The sequence below is a fragment of the Grammomys surdaster genome, unplaced genomic scaffold (genome assembly GCF_004785775.1).
Source record: "Grammomys surdaster isolate TR1022 unplaced genomic scaffold, NIH_TR_1.0 310, whole genome shotgun sequence".
In the NCBI taxonomy this organism is placed as follows: Eukaryota; Metazoa; Chordata; class Mammalia; order Rodentia; family Muridae; genus Grammomys; species Grammomys surdaster.
The window spans coordinates 1,889,273-1,901,800 of record NW_021604729.1 but is presented as its reverse complement, the minus strand read 5'-3'; the positions used below and the strand labels follow the sequence as shown (position 1 = coordinate 1,901,800).

At 37.1% G+C, this 12,528-nt stretch overlaps 1 protein-coding gene across 1 annotated transcript; it reads right to left on the bottom strand.

Moving 5' to 3' along the window:
- Nucleotides 1–9,281: 9,281 nt before the first annotated feature.
- On the bottom strand, nucleotides 9,282–12,158 carry LOC114629425 (prostatic steroid-binding protein C1-like). The gene is made up of 3 exons (XM_028777435.1): nucleotides 12,104–12,158; nucleotides 10,197–10,387; nucleotides 9,282–9,356 (listed from the first exon to the last, which is right to left on the bottom strand). The coding sequence occupies exons 1-3, from the start codon at nucleotides 12,153–12,155 to the stop codon at nucleotides 9,282–9,284; spliced, it is 318 nt and encodes a 105-aa protein (XP_028633268.1). The 5' UTR covers nucleotides 12,156–12,158.
- Between the last annotated feature and the right edge of the window lie 370 nt (nucleotides 12,159–12,528).

Below are 12,528 nucleotides of genomic sequence, written 5' to 3'. Positions count from 1 at the left end.
AAAGGTAAATATGCATAATATCCAAAAAAAAAAACCACACAGATAAAAGGTCTAAAAAAGAGAGAGAGAGAGAGAGAGAGAGAGAGAGAGAGAGAGAGAGAGAGATTACTTATTTTAAATTATTTTCAAAAGCTTCTAAGAGTTGCTAATTGGCTAAGATCCTATTTTAAGCTCTCCACAAAAGAATTTAAGTCTCTGTTCAATATTCTCAAGAGAGATGTAAATCCTAATTTTCCTCAACAATTAATTGACAAAAGAGAGGTAATCTCACAAAAAGTAGAAGAAACTATTACTAATCGATATATTATATAGTCTGATTAGTTGTCGGCGGTGCTATAACAGTCCTTTGACAAAGGATTATTAATATAGATTTATATATCCTTAAATAGGGTCTTCATGACTCTCTGAGTGTGGAAGGAGCGACTGTTGGCACTTCTGCCCTGATTTTACAAGAACTTTGAAAAATTGGCTTTAAAAACAAAAAGAGGGGGAACGATACCCCCACAGAAGTAGTTCCCCTGAAATACTCTCCATCATGCCTTGTTCACTTTTATCTCTCTAAAGATGAAAGCTCTTGGCAAATCTGCTGCTGACTGCCTCTGGCACCACTGAGACCAACAAAACTTTGCCACAGATATGGGGAAGGACCCTCTTACCCTTAAAGGGAATGGCCCAGACCCAGTTCCCTTATGGTGCTGAGGATTGATATGCCTGTCTGATACCACAGAAGGCACAGCTAACTGGCTACCAAAAAGATTAATAAAAAAATAGATACCCCCACAAAGCCAGGCCCAACCATAAATAAGATGAATAACAATTTACATCCAGGGAAGAGAAATCTCCCTGAGAATTCCCTTCTTTTTTCTTTCCAGGTAAAAATGAATCACCCATGATGTCTGCTGTTGGAAGTTCTAATCCAGATGCTGGCCTCCGAACTTACACTACTCAGACCTTTGAAGGGCCACTGACAAGAACATCAAACAGCTAGAGATTGACGTCATTAGTCTGAAGAAATTCCTTGTTTCGCTGTCTGAAGAGACCTCCTAAAATCGCAAAGATCCTTATTGGACTTGATTTACTCTAGTACAATAGAAAAGGCTGTGTACAGCTCTGGACTCTGTACAACCTTTAAAGAACAAGGTTGCCTTTACATAGACAAGACAAGGAGGGTTAAAGAGAGCATGAAACAGGTAGTGAAGGCCCTAAGAAAAATCAGAGAGAGAAAGAGACAGATGAAGGCTGGTATAAGAATTGGTTTTCAGCCTCTCCAAGGTTGTCAACCCTATTTCCTCCCATCTTGGGACCATTATTTGGGTTCTTTTTGCTTTTTTCTGCTGGTCCCTGGCTCTCAAATAGGCGGACTAACTCTGTGATACAACAGATAAATAATTTGGTAGCAAAACCTACTCAGATACATTATCATTAGTTAGCTATGGAGGACCACGAGACTCAAGATGAGGTTGTTACTTTATACAAGGTGTTTCCAAAACCCATCTCCACCCAACCTAAAAGGGGGGACTTCTGCCCCTAGACCAAGCAGAGAGGGGCCACCCAGAACCCCCTCTGACAGGCGATCTGAATTCTTGCTTAGGCTGCGAGGCTAAGCACTTCAAGGGAATATAAATAAAAGATAAAAATATCTATCTGGGTTCCCTGAGGGACAAGCCTGGCTGCATAGTGGTTGATGTCAAAAGTATCCCCTCTCCAGGAAAAAGACATCGGGATGGGTATGGCCCTCATGCCTCACTGGACAACGACAGGGGGACTGGAGCCATTACAAGGTCCCCTTCAAATACTGGAGGTCAGGCCTCTATCCCCGCCTTCGCAAGTTTAGAATTGCCACAGCCCTTCTATACTTCGAGAAGGGAAGAGATGTCAGGGGCAGCCCTTCTTACCCACTGAAGGCCTAAAATCAGCCATAGGCCTAAAATCAGAAATAGGCCTGTCATACATGTATACTAACACCAAGTCTTGGGTCCCAGTGGAAAAACATTGAAACAGATGGGTATAAGCTAATGTCAATATGCAGTTTTGTGGAAATTTACAAGCCTGAGTAGTCATAGACCTTGTAAATAGGTATCCTGGGCAGACAATACCAACTTAGATAAGGACAAGCGAGTCATAGGCAGAGTTATAGTGAGTTGTCTCCTGAACCTTCACCCAGCCAATACCCGGTTCTGATGATATCTGTATTCCTCCTGATCACCCACACTCCAGTGTCATTCCCTTCCCCACATACTGCCTTTCTGTGTTTATAACCCCTCTGTGAATGAATTACAATTTGAGAAAAAAATAAAGTGTAAAAAAAATAAATAAAGTCTAAAACCACTTTTCAAAGTCTCCAATTTTTCTTCCAGTGACTTCAACTAGGAGACTGGATGTTAGAGCCACACAGTTCCTGGAACAAAGGCTACTTTACTTAAACCTCTGCTGTTTTATTATGATGTGATAAATGCCAGAGACTACATTTTTTGGCCTCAGGCAAACTCAGGCAGGTCAGCTACTGTAGCAAAATGACTTAGACTAAGATAGGTAAACTTTTTATTATTATAGAACAACCCTAAATATCTTTCAAGACCAAGTCTTGCCCTCATTGACACTCTTCCCCATCTATTGTTTCAAGAAGAACCAAAAAGAAGTGCCAGGGCTGGTCCCCAGCTTCCTTAGGTCCTCCTTGTTACTTAACTTCTTCGGGTCTGTGGATTGCAGCATGGTTATCCTAAAATTTCTGACTAATATCAACTTATAAGTGAGTACCATGTATGTTTTTCTTGGTCTATGTTACCTCACACAGAATGATATTTTTCAGTTCCATCTATTTGCCTCCAATTTCGTGTTGTCCTTGGTTTTAATAGCTGAGTAGTGTTCCGTTGTGTAAATTTACCATAGTCTTTATCCCAATCACAGCTTCCTCTTCCTCCTCTCCTCACATTCTCTCTCTTTCTCCTCCCCTCTTCCCATCTCCCCTCTTTTTCTCCATTTGAAAAACATCCAGAATGTTTCCAGTTTCTGATTATTGCCTATAAAGCTCTTGTGAACATAGTTCAGCAACTGTGCTTGTGGTTTGATGGAACAAATTTAGGGTACATGCCCAGAAGTGGTATGGCTGGTTCTTGAGGTACAACTATTCCTAATTTTCTCAGAAATTGCCAAATTGATTTCCAAAGTGCCTTACAAGTTTGCACTCCCACCAGCAATGGAGGAGTGTTCTCTCCTGCTCCACATTTGAATGTGTGCAAGACAGAATCTCATTGTCTTTTCCCTGGTGACTAAGAATGTTGAATATTTCTTTAACTGCTTGTCAGCCATTATAGATTCTTCTGTTTAGAATTCTCTGTTTAGCTCTGTACACCATTTTTAATTGAGTCATTTGGTTTGTTGTTGTTGTTGTCTAATTTCTTGAGTTTTTTAATGTTTTGAATATCAGCCCTTTGTCAGATAGAGGGTTAGTGTAAATCTTATCCAATTCTGTAGACATTCATTCTGTCCTATTGACAGAGTACTTTGCTTTATTGAAACATTTCAGTTTTATTAGGTCCCTTTTATTAATTGTTGATATTAGTTCCTGAGCTGTGGCTATTCTGTTCAGGAAGTTATCTCCTGTACATATGCATTGAAAGCTATTCCCCATTTTCTCTTCTATAAGATTGGGTAATCCAGTTTTACATTGAGTTCTTTGATCCACTTAGACTTGAGTTTTGTGCAGGGTGATCAATATGGATCTATTTACATTATTCTATATATAGATATTGAGTTAGACTAGCACTATTTGTTGAAGTTCTGTTTTTCCAGTTATAAGTTTGGTTTCTTTGTCAAAAATCAAGTGTTCTTATGTGTGTTGGTTCATTTATGGGTCTTTGATTCAATTCTATTTATCAGTCTATCTATTTTAATGCCAATTTCATATGCTTTTTACTGTCATTGCTCTATAGTCCAGCATTAATTCAGGGATGGTGATACCTCCAGAAGTTGTTTTATTATACAAGATTGTTTTATCTATCCTAGTTATTTTTTTTGGGGGGTGGTTTGTTTTGTTTGTTTCTTTTGTTTTCATTTTCCATATGACGTTGAAAATTGTTTTTAAAGGTGTGTAAAGAGTTGTTTTGGGATCTTGAGGGGAATTGAATTGAATCTATATATTGGTTTTGATTAGATGTTCATTTTTAGTGTGTTAACCCTACTATTCCATTAGCTTGGGAGAACTTTCCATCTTCTGACATATTCTTCAGTTTCTTTCTTTAGATGCTTGTTGTGGTAGTTATAGAAGTATTTCACCTGCTTGGGTAGAGTTACAGCATGGTATTTCACATTCCTTGTAACTATTGTGAAGATTGTCAAGTTTTCCTAACATTTTTCTCAGTCTATTTATGTGTTTATTTATTTATTTCTGTATAAAGAAGGGCTATTGATTTTTTTTTTTAGTTAATCTAGTATCCAGCCACTTTACTCATTTTTTTTTCTATCAGCTATTGGAATTTTCTGGTAGATTTTGGGTATCACTTATGTGTACTATCATATCATTTGTGAACATAGATCTTTTGACTTTTTTTTCCGGTTTATATCCCCGTGATCTATTTTAGTTGTGTTATTGCTCTAGCCAGTTCTTCAAGTATTATATTTTTAAAGAACTTTTGTCTAAGAAAGTATAATTTGTCAGAGAGAAGAAATAAACTTACACAGTACTTTGTAAAAGTATAACTTTGAATTTCTTTTGTCACATAAAAATCCATACCAATTTAAACTATGAAACATGTTGCTTTCTTAGTCTGAAAGGAAATACACTAATAAACAGAGCATTCATTAGAACTAAGAGCTTTATAATTGTTACTTTATAGAATGTAGTCATCTCAGATTGGTGAAGTCACATAGCAGATTTCAAACTATATATTAACCTGGTTGCTGTTTATAAAATATTTGTGTGTGTCTGTGTGTGTGTTTACATTTGAGTTGCATCTAATTTATATGTACATATACCCTAAACAAGAGTAGACTTGCAATTATTGGCCTTCTGTTATGTATGTTTATAGCCAAATAATGTTACTGAGTATATAGATTTAAAAATATACCCAATGACCAAATTATAAAACCTTAGGTAAGAGTTTACAGCATAATTTTAGTACTTTTTCTTTTGAGAGGAGAGTGCAAAGAAATAACAGATAAAAGAGATTTTAAGAGTAGAAAAGTAGAGTCTTAGCAATAGACTATGGGAGCTTAGAGCAGAGCACATTTAGATAAGAACTTGGAAATAATTTGTCCTTGGCAGTGAAAATTTGATATGTAAATTTGTAATAATATCTGAGTTCATAAAGCAAGCGAGCAAGCCTGCATCCTTGGCTGGTACAGGCTTACTGCAGGAGTTGGGAGGGGCACATAGGTCTGGAGGGGAGGCTGAAAGCCAGAGCCACATTTAAGAATCTTCCAGGGTTTCCAGAATCCTAAGGAACACAGGAGAGATCAAAATGAGAAGGCACAAGCTGTCCTGGTAAATCATTATTTACTCAAATAGTGGCCAGTATGAAAACTACAACTTGACATGGTTCACCTGGTACCAAGATTTTTGAGAGAAGACAAGAAGATAAAAAGAAAAAAAAACTATGCTGTGAAGAACAAAACCCCATCCAGGAAAATGGTCAGACTCAGAGAATCTGAGTTATGAACTGAGCTAGAACGAGAACTCATCAATTGTTTGTGTTAGGTGGAGAGTCTAGTGATCTGTGAACCAGAAAGGAAATCTGTTGCAGACAGGTATAGCAGGAGAAGTTATCTTAGTGTGCCCAGACACTAGCAGAGCCTCCTGAGGTCACAATACCACTGTTATAAAATATAATGGAGTGAGCGGATAACATGAGGAGCCCATGTTAAGGCATGCCTCTGAGAAATTATGCAGTGAAATATATCTGGTATAAGAGGTTTGTTTTGAGAAGGGAAGGAAGCCTGAAGAAGGGATAGAATGAGTGGACACATAAACAGGCAGACTCACAGGACCAGAGCCAGTAGGGGTACAGAGAAGTATGTAATGGGAAGAAAATAACACTGGGAATAAAGAAAGCCAAACAAAGAATTCTTAGTCATTAGAATTGCTTGGCCCTTTGACCAAGTGTTGGTTGTTTTTTGGATTACTGGGAACAGGAGAGAATAAAAAAAAAACAGCAGAGGCGAGAATAAGGTTGAATAAAGTGAGAGAAGAAGTTGGTACAGAAGATATTGTTAGGAGAGAGTTGAGCCATGAGAAACTGAGCTAAGCAGATAGGCTAGAACAGTTGTTATAGTGAGGAGCTGCTAGTAGTCACAGCATATAAGGTTGGCTGAAGCCTATTAATATGTAACCAGTGGCTGTAAACCAAAAATATGAAAAACCTCATGTTTTATGTAATATAATATGTATTATGAAGTTAAAAATCACTTAGGACAAATATGAGCATTGTAAGTGAGAAAGAAAAAGGAAGTAGGCAGGGCAATCAGAAAGATAAAGGAGAAATACATAAATGAAACAAATAAAAATAATAGAAAAATTAGCCTTACCCAGCAATGCAACATGCACAATACAATGCCAACTTGCCAGGCAAAATATGCTCAGAGATATAATAGTGACATGTATGTTATGGGGAATAACCAACTACTTTATGACTGGATTTGGAGCCTACTTCATAGGAGGGAATTCATGTCTCCTATAGTAAACCAAGTCAAAACATATGGCTAAAGAAACCATAGTACCAAACTGTATTGTTACTTTGATAATTGCTCTTCTAACAATCTGCCTTCTGAATATTGGATGTATGTGTATGTGTGTGTGCTGCTCTAGGTCTTGGCTAATAAAATTTCTTTTTGCAGTAGGCAGTGGTTAATGCAGAGACTCATAAAGTGTCAAGTGTTAATAGTAAGTTAATGTTAGTGTTCAGTCTTAGATGAGACATGTGTATCAACCTGTCCCTATTATCTGATGTTATATAAGGGCTGAAGGATAGAGATTACTGCTGAAAGAATGCTATCCTACGACAATGGCAAGGCTATTGTGCACATGAACTCACAGCAGCTGTGGGTAGTTTCACAAGCTCTGCAGGACACCATGCCACTTCAAGTATCAACATGGACACACTATTAGTCCAGTACTTGGGACACTGAGGCAGACAGATCTTCCTGAGTTGGATTCCAGCCTGGTCTATACAGTGAGTTCTGGGGAATTCAGGGCTACACAGAGAAACTCTGTCTCAAAAAAAAAAATCCCCAATAAAAGAAAGGAAGACAGAAAATGAAAAGGAGAAAATGGGGCACAAATTTAAAAAGTAGAAAAACTAAAAAAAAAAAATTAAAAGGAAAAAAGCATATTTTAATGACTATGTAAGGATTTTTCAATGTAAAAACACTCAAAATGTTTAGTGATGAATAAGTATCACCTGAAAATTCTAATCAAGAGATGCGATATGATCCCAACCACTGAATTCAGGTATCCCTTTCCCTAAGCATTTTACAGACTAAACAGTGATGCCTAGAGAACTTAATTTTCAGTCTGTGTGTATACCTACTGTTCTCCATAAATGCCTCCCAGGACTATATCTCACCCTGCAATAAACAGGTTAAATTTAGTCTCCCAGACTCCTACCTGTTATCCATTCTCAGGCCTCTCTGGAAAGTCCATTTCAAATGGAGGGTTTCCTTTCAATACGGTACTGAGGTCCTGCACTCTCAGCCATGTTGACTTGCAACTGGTTTGTAACCTTATAAAGATTTGGGGTTGTCCAGAGTGCAGGACTCTAGGCAGACTGCAGGGTTGAGCTTGTGAGGGCAACTCACAGTTTTCAATTTTCACCATCTGGAAGCTGTATAGAAGGAGTGATCTGTGATTGTTTTTTTTTCTGCAAGTTGCCATCTTTTTTCAAATATTTTTTTAATTTTTTTTATTTAAAAAAAATTTTTTTTAGCATGCTTCAAGGGTGCCATCTTAAAGATATAGGCTACGATACTTGGTAAACTCCTTTCCTTTTCTTTGCTTTTCTTTGCTTTCCTCTTCTTTTTCTCTTCTGTGTCCCCTTCATAGGGTTACAAGGAAGTAGCTTTTTGTCTGACGTATTACCCAGAAGTGTCTTTGATAGGTTTCAATTTTATTCCCTCTACTTTGAGACAACTTACTGTTTTTTTTGTTCTGGTTTGTTATTTGTAGTGGGTTTCTGTGTCTTCTTGAATTTCATATGATTTTAATTCAAAAATATTTTCTGACTTTTATTGATTCTATTTTTAACTTTTCTCCTCAAGTTTTAACCTCTATACACAGTGGTTTTAAGGCATACTGTTCTTTTCACTAAACATTCTATTTCAGTTCATTTTGCATTACATGTAGTGTATTTAGGAAATCACTTTTTTTGAAACATTTTTGCTGATGTATACTGTTTGTGTGGTTGGTGATTGTATCACAATCTCAGAAGAGTTTTTTGCTTTTCTTTGTTTACTTGCTCAGCCATAAAGGGCAGGGGTGTTAGTAGCCTGACTTTCTAAAGCACTTCCATATATTCCTTTAGAGCAAGCCCTGTTCAGGATAGAGGAAATGGACCATATTTAGAACCTCTGGTATTAGGCATCCCTAAACCTCCTTCTTTTTCTTCTTTTATTTTCTCCTGTGTTCTAATGTGGGACAAAGCCATGATTACTTTACTGAGGAAAAATGTGGAAATATTCAGAGTGACATAAGAAGATTCATCAATTATGAATAAATATGTGGTTTTGATTAGAATACAAGCTTGCATATCTGAATTATTGAGAAGATGAACGGAATTTTAGGGCAGAAATGGAGAAAAAAAAAACGGTGGATCTACAGTGAAGCTTATGACAACCAGAGGTTTTATTTCAGCATATGGATCTTGTCATAAAAATTACCATGGGCTGGATGAAGAAGATAGTGAATTGGCATGCTTGGTCAGTGAATGGCACGTTGAGCAAGGATAGCAATGAGACAAAGCAATTAGCACAGTGGCCACAGAAGAGGACAGTATCTGTCATCATCTTTCATTATTTTTGTTTATGGCCACAGAATGTGAAACTTACTTGCAGGGCAATGCAGAATGATGCTTGAACAAACACAGTATAGATTACTCTGTTACATATTACTCTTACTGAAAGTGCCATTTATTTATTCTTTCATTTGTTTCTTTGTTTCTTTGTTTATCAAAGCCCATTCAATGTAAAATCTGAGACTTAGGATAACAGCAGACAGATGGTAAAATGCAAGGAGAATAATTTATTGGTGCAAGATTTTGAAACTCTCACATTGAACAGGGAAAGTCAGTTATCTAGTAGTAGAAATCGAGCTCAGGGTAATACGTTTCTACCCATCCTTTCACACCACATTCCAGGAAAACATGTACCTAGAAATAAACAGAAATGAAGGTAATAAATGTGAGGAGAGTTAGGCAGCTCCTGGAGAAGAAAAGTTAACAAACTCAAGAGTCCATGAAGGGACGTTGGAAAGAGAGAAGTGAAAATGCAAAGGTTGTTAGGGGAAATAACAACAAATAATGCATATTAGTGTAAACTCTTTCCAAATTCAGATGAATACACTCTAAATGAACTCAATAGTTTAACTCAAGTCCCTAGCTTTCTATGGTCTCACTGTGATCAGGAGGGGACAGAATGTGTCCCCTGGTCCCCAGGAATAAGTTTCTCTGATGATTTAGAATTGTGGCCTCTACTTTCCTTCCAATGGGATAACCGTGGAGACTCAGGGCAAAAGCAGGTAAGAAGTATTGGAAATAGGAGGTTCACAGGCAGAGCCAGCAAATTTGTCAGAAAAATTCATCCTGCTAATACTTTGCTTTTAAGAAGGTTGTCTCTAGCTTTTTTTCCCAATCTGTGGGATTTTAATTTACCAAAATTTCCCATGGTATTCGATGAAGTTAATGTCCATTATTTGTGTAGATGTTAATTTTAGCAAAGTCCCCAGCAGATTGACAATAGAGTTAGCCATGAAACCTCCTTTTGTAGAGCCCTATTTGTCCTTGTTAGGATGTCACAATAATGTTGTGTCTCGGCTGAGACTCTAGAAGGAGACACCTATCTCAATTATTGTTTACAACTGAACTCAGTTCAGCAGTGTATTCACAAAGCAGCTGATGTCCTGTCCTGTTTTGCCATCCATGTATCCCCCTCAGAATGGCAGGTCAACTTCCTTTATGGCCATTTTAGAGTGTAAAGCAAAATGAATGTACCAATATTTCTGCTACTGAAAATCTCTCTTCATAGCTCATCTTGTCCACACATCTCTTCACTTCCAGTTTTGCTTCAACAGCTGCTGAAGTTGTATTATATGTCTCAAGTTCCTCCTTCAGTTCCTCCTCACTCCTTATTAAAAAGCTTATGCTTTCATAAGCAACAGCTTCACATATCTGAATGGCATCAGCTGGAAAGTATAAGAAGAAAGAAAAAGAGTTTACTTAATCAAAATTACTGATTTGTTTTGTTTTGCTTTGTTTTGATTTGAAGGCATGTTTTTTCTGTATATCTCTGGCTGTCTTAGAACACCCTCTGTAGAGCACCCTGGCCTGGAGCCTCAACTTTACAAATATCCACCTGCCTCTAATTCCCAGTGCCAGCACCACCTGGATACATTTCATTTATAATTTTATCCGCATCTTCCTTTCTGATTAGAGACTGCAGACTGGACAGATATATAAGATATTGTGGCTGACTCTTGGAACTGCATGAATTCCTCAAAATCAAAAGACTGAAGAAAGATTATTGTTGGTTTTGTGTGCTTCTGTATTTTAGTCAACATCTATAACTTCCTAAGCCTCTATAGCTTCCTGAAATTCCCTTTTTTTAGCATTAAATGTTTAATGTTTAACTGAATCTTCAGTAGCATATTTATGAGTCTTGAAATTTTGAAAAAAGTTTTTTTTGTGTCATCAGATTTGACGTGAATAACAGAATTAGAATTTTACAAGAGATAGGAAAAATAAAAAGTGAGTAGACTGCTTATGTCTAGAGGGGTGACATTTTGAAATAGACAGAATTACATCATGGCATCATGTTCAGTTCAAGGTAAAGAGCTAAAGTTACAAGAGTTGATGACTTTTGACTCACACAAGAGCACATCTGGGAACCTAGGAAAAGCTTTGCTTTTGCACAATGATGCTCAGATTCTGGGAAGGATGAGTGGGCAAACTGATACCTATCTTATAGATTGTAAAGATCTATGATAAATATTTTAATAGAACTGAATAAATCAACTTTCCTAATCTAGGCTCCACATTTTCATAAAATCTCTTGAAGACAAATAAACAACAAAAACTGAATAGCCTATCTACACATAGCTTGGCTGGCCTCAGAAACAAGTTACTCATGTTTTAATCTTACCTAGCTCTGATTACAGGGCTGTGCCATCAGATCTAGCTTTCCCGGGGACATGTCAATATTATGCATAGGAGGTGCCTGAATAGAGTCTAGTATGAGCCTTAAGCAGATTCTGTCAGACTGTAGGAAAAAATTGTAGGCTATAGGATGAGAAATACTTAGTCAGACAGGAGTTACAGAAAGGTAAGAGAGAAACTGCCAATGAGACTTGGTTCATTTTGAAGGCATAGAGTACATAGGAATGTTCTGTTTATATGTAAATGGATTACCTATGAAAATTAGTTAATTAAATAAATAGACATCATACTGGTAATAACCACACAGTGTATATCATCCAGGACACTGATCAAACTAATCTGACCTTCTTATCCTCATAGTCTTGTTGAAAGATTTGAAGATGTATGATTTACAGATTCAGAGACCATCGACTATTAGGAACAGAGAGCCACCTTCCCACATACAAGAAAGTGAAAAGTAATATAACAAACTGAACCACTTTATAAAAAATAATTACTAAACTTTGTTCCTAATGGCCTTTTTGGCTCTTTCCACACCCTCAGGCCCATCAACCTTCTTACATAGAAGAAAATTAGTTGAATACATCTGGGATATTTTTCAAGGATAGCTAATAAAAGGTGTTGGGAGAAATTTTAAATTATTGATCTTTCCCTGACCTGAACCTTATCACACAGAAACTTACCAACTGTAAAAGGAGGCGAACTTACCAGGAGCTGTGTCTTGATTACTCATCAATAATACTCACCTTCATAGCAACAAACAGCCAGAATGATCAGAAGACACAGGCTCAGCTTCATGGTGCTCACTTCACTTTTAGACTTAGCAAATGGTGAGCAAATGGACTCTCCGAAAGCCTCTGGTGGGGACCAGAGATATTTATACATGGTGAGGCTTACAAGTCCTGCCCTCAGGCAAGTGGCTGCTCACAAAGCTTGCCACTATTAACATTAAAATATTGAGGACAATTTTTATAAGAGAAATTATTTGTTAATTCTATCAACAAACATTTGAAAAAGGAAAATTAAATAAACATCCAGTCAATATAGATTAAATTATGTTTCCTGTATATCTTAATGGTTTGATTCATTTCCATGTATGTAAGTTATGGTTCTTTTTTTCCACGAAGATCATGAAGCAGAAGCATGGTTTTCAGTGGGATCCAATGGACCT

Bases quoted from the DNA above. Each gene is read 5' to 3' on its own strand.
- LOC114629425 (XM_028777435.1), bottom strand. From the start codon at position 12,155: ATGAAGCTGAGCCTGTGTCTTCTGATCATTCTGGCTGTTTGTTGCTAT. The intron at 10,388-12,103 runs GTGAGTATTATT...TATACTTTCCAG, and splicing joins GGCTGTTTGTTGCTATGAAG to CTGATGCCATTCAGATATGT. The intron at 9,357-10,196 runs GTACATTCATTT...GTTTATTTCTAG, and splicing joins TTTCAGTAGCAGAAATATTG to GTACATGTTTTCCTGGAATG.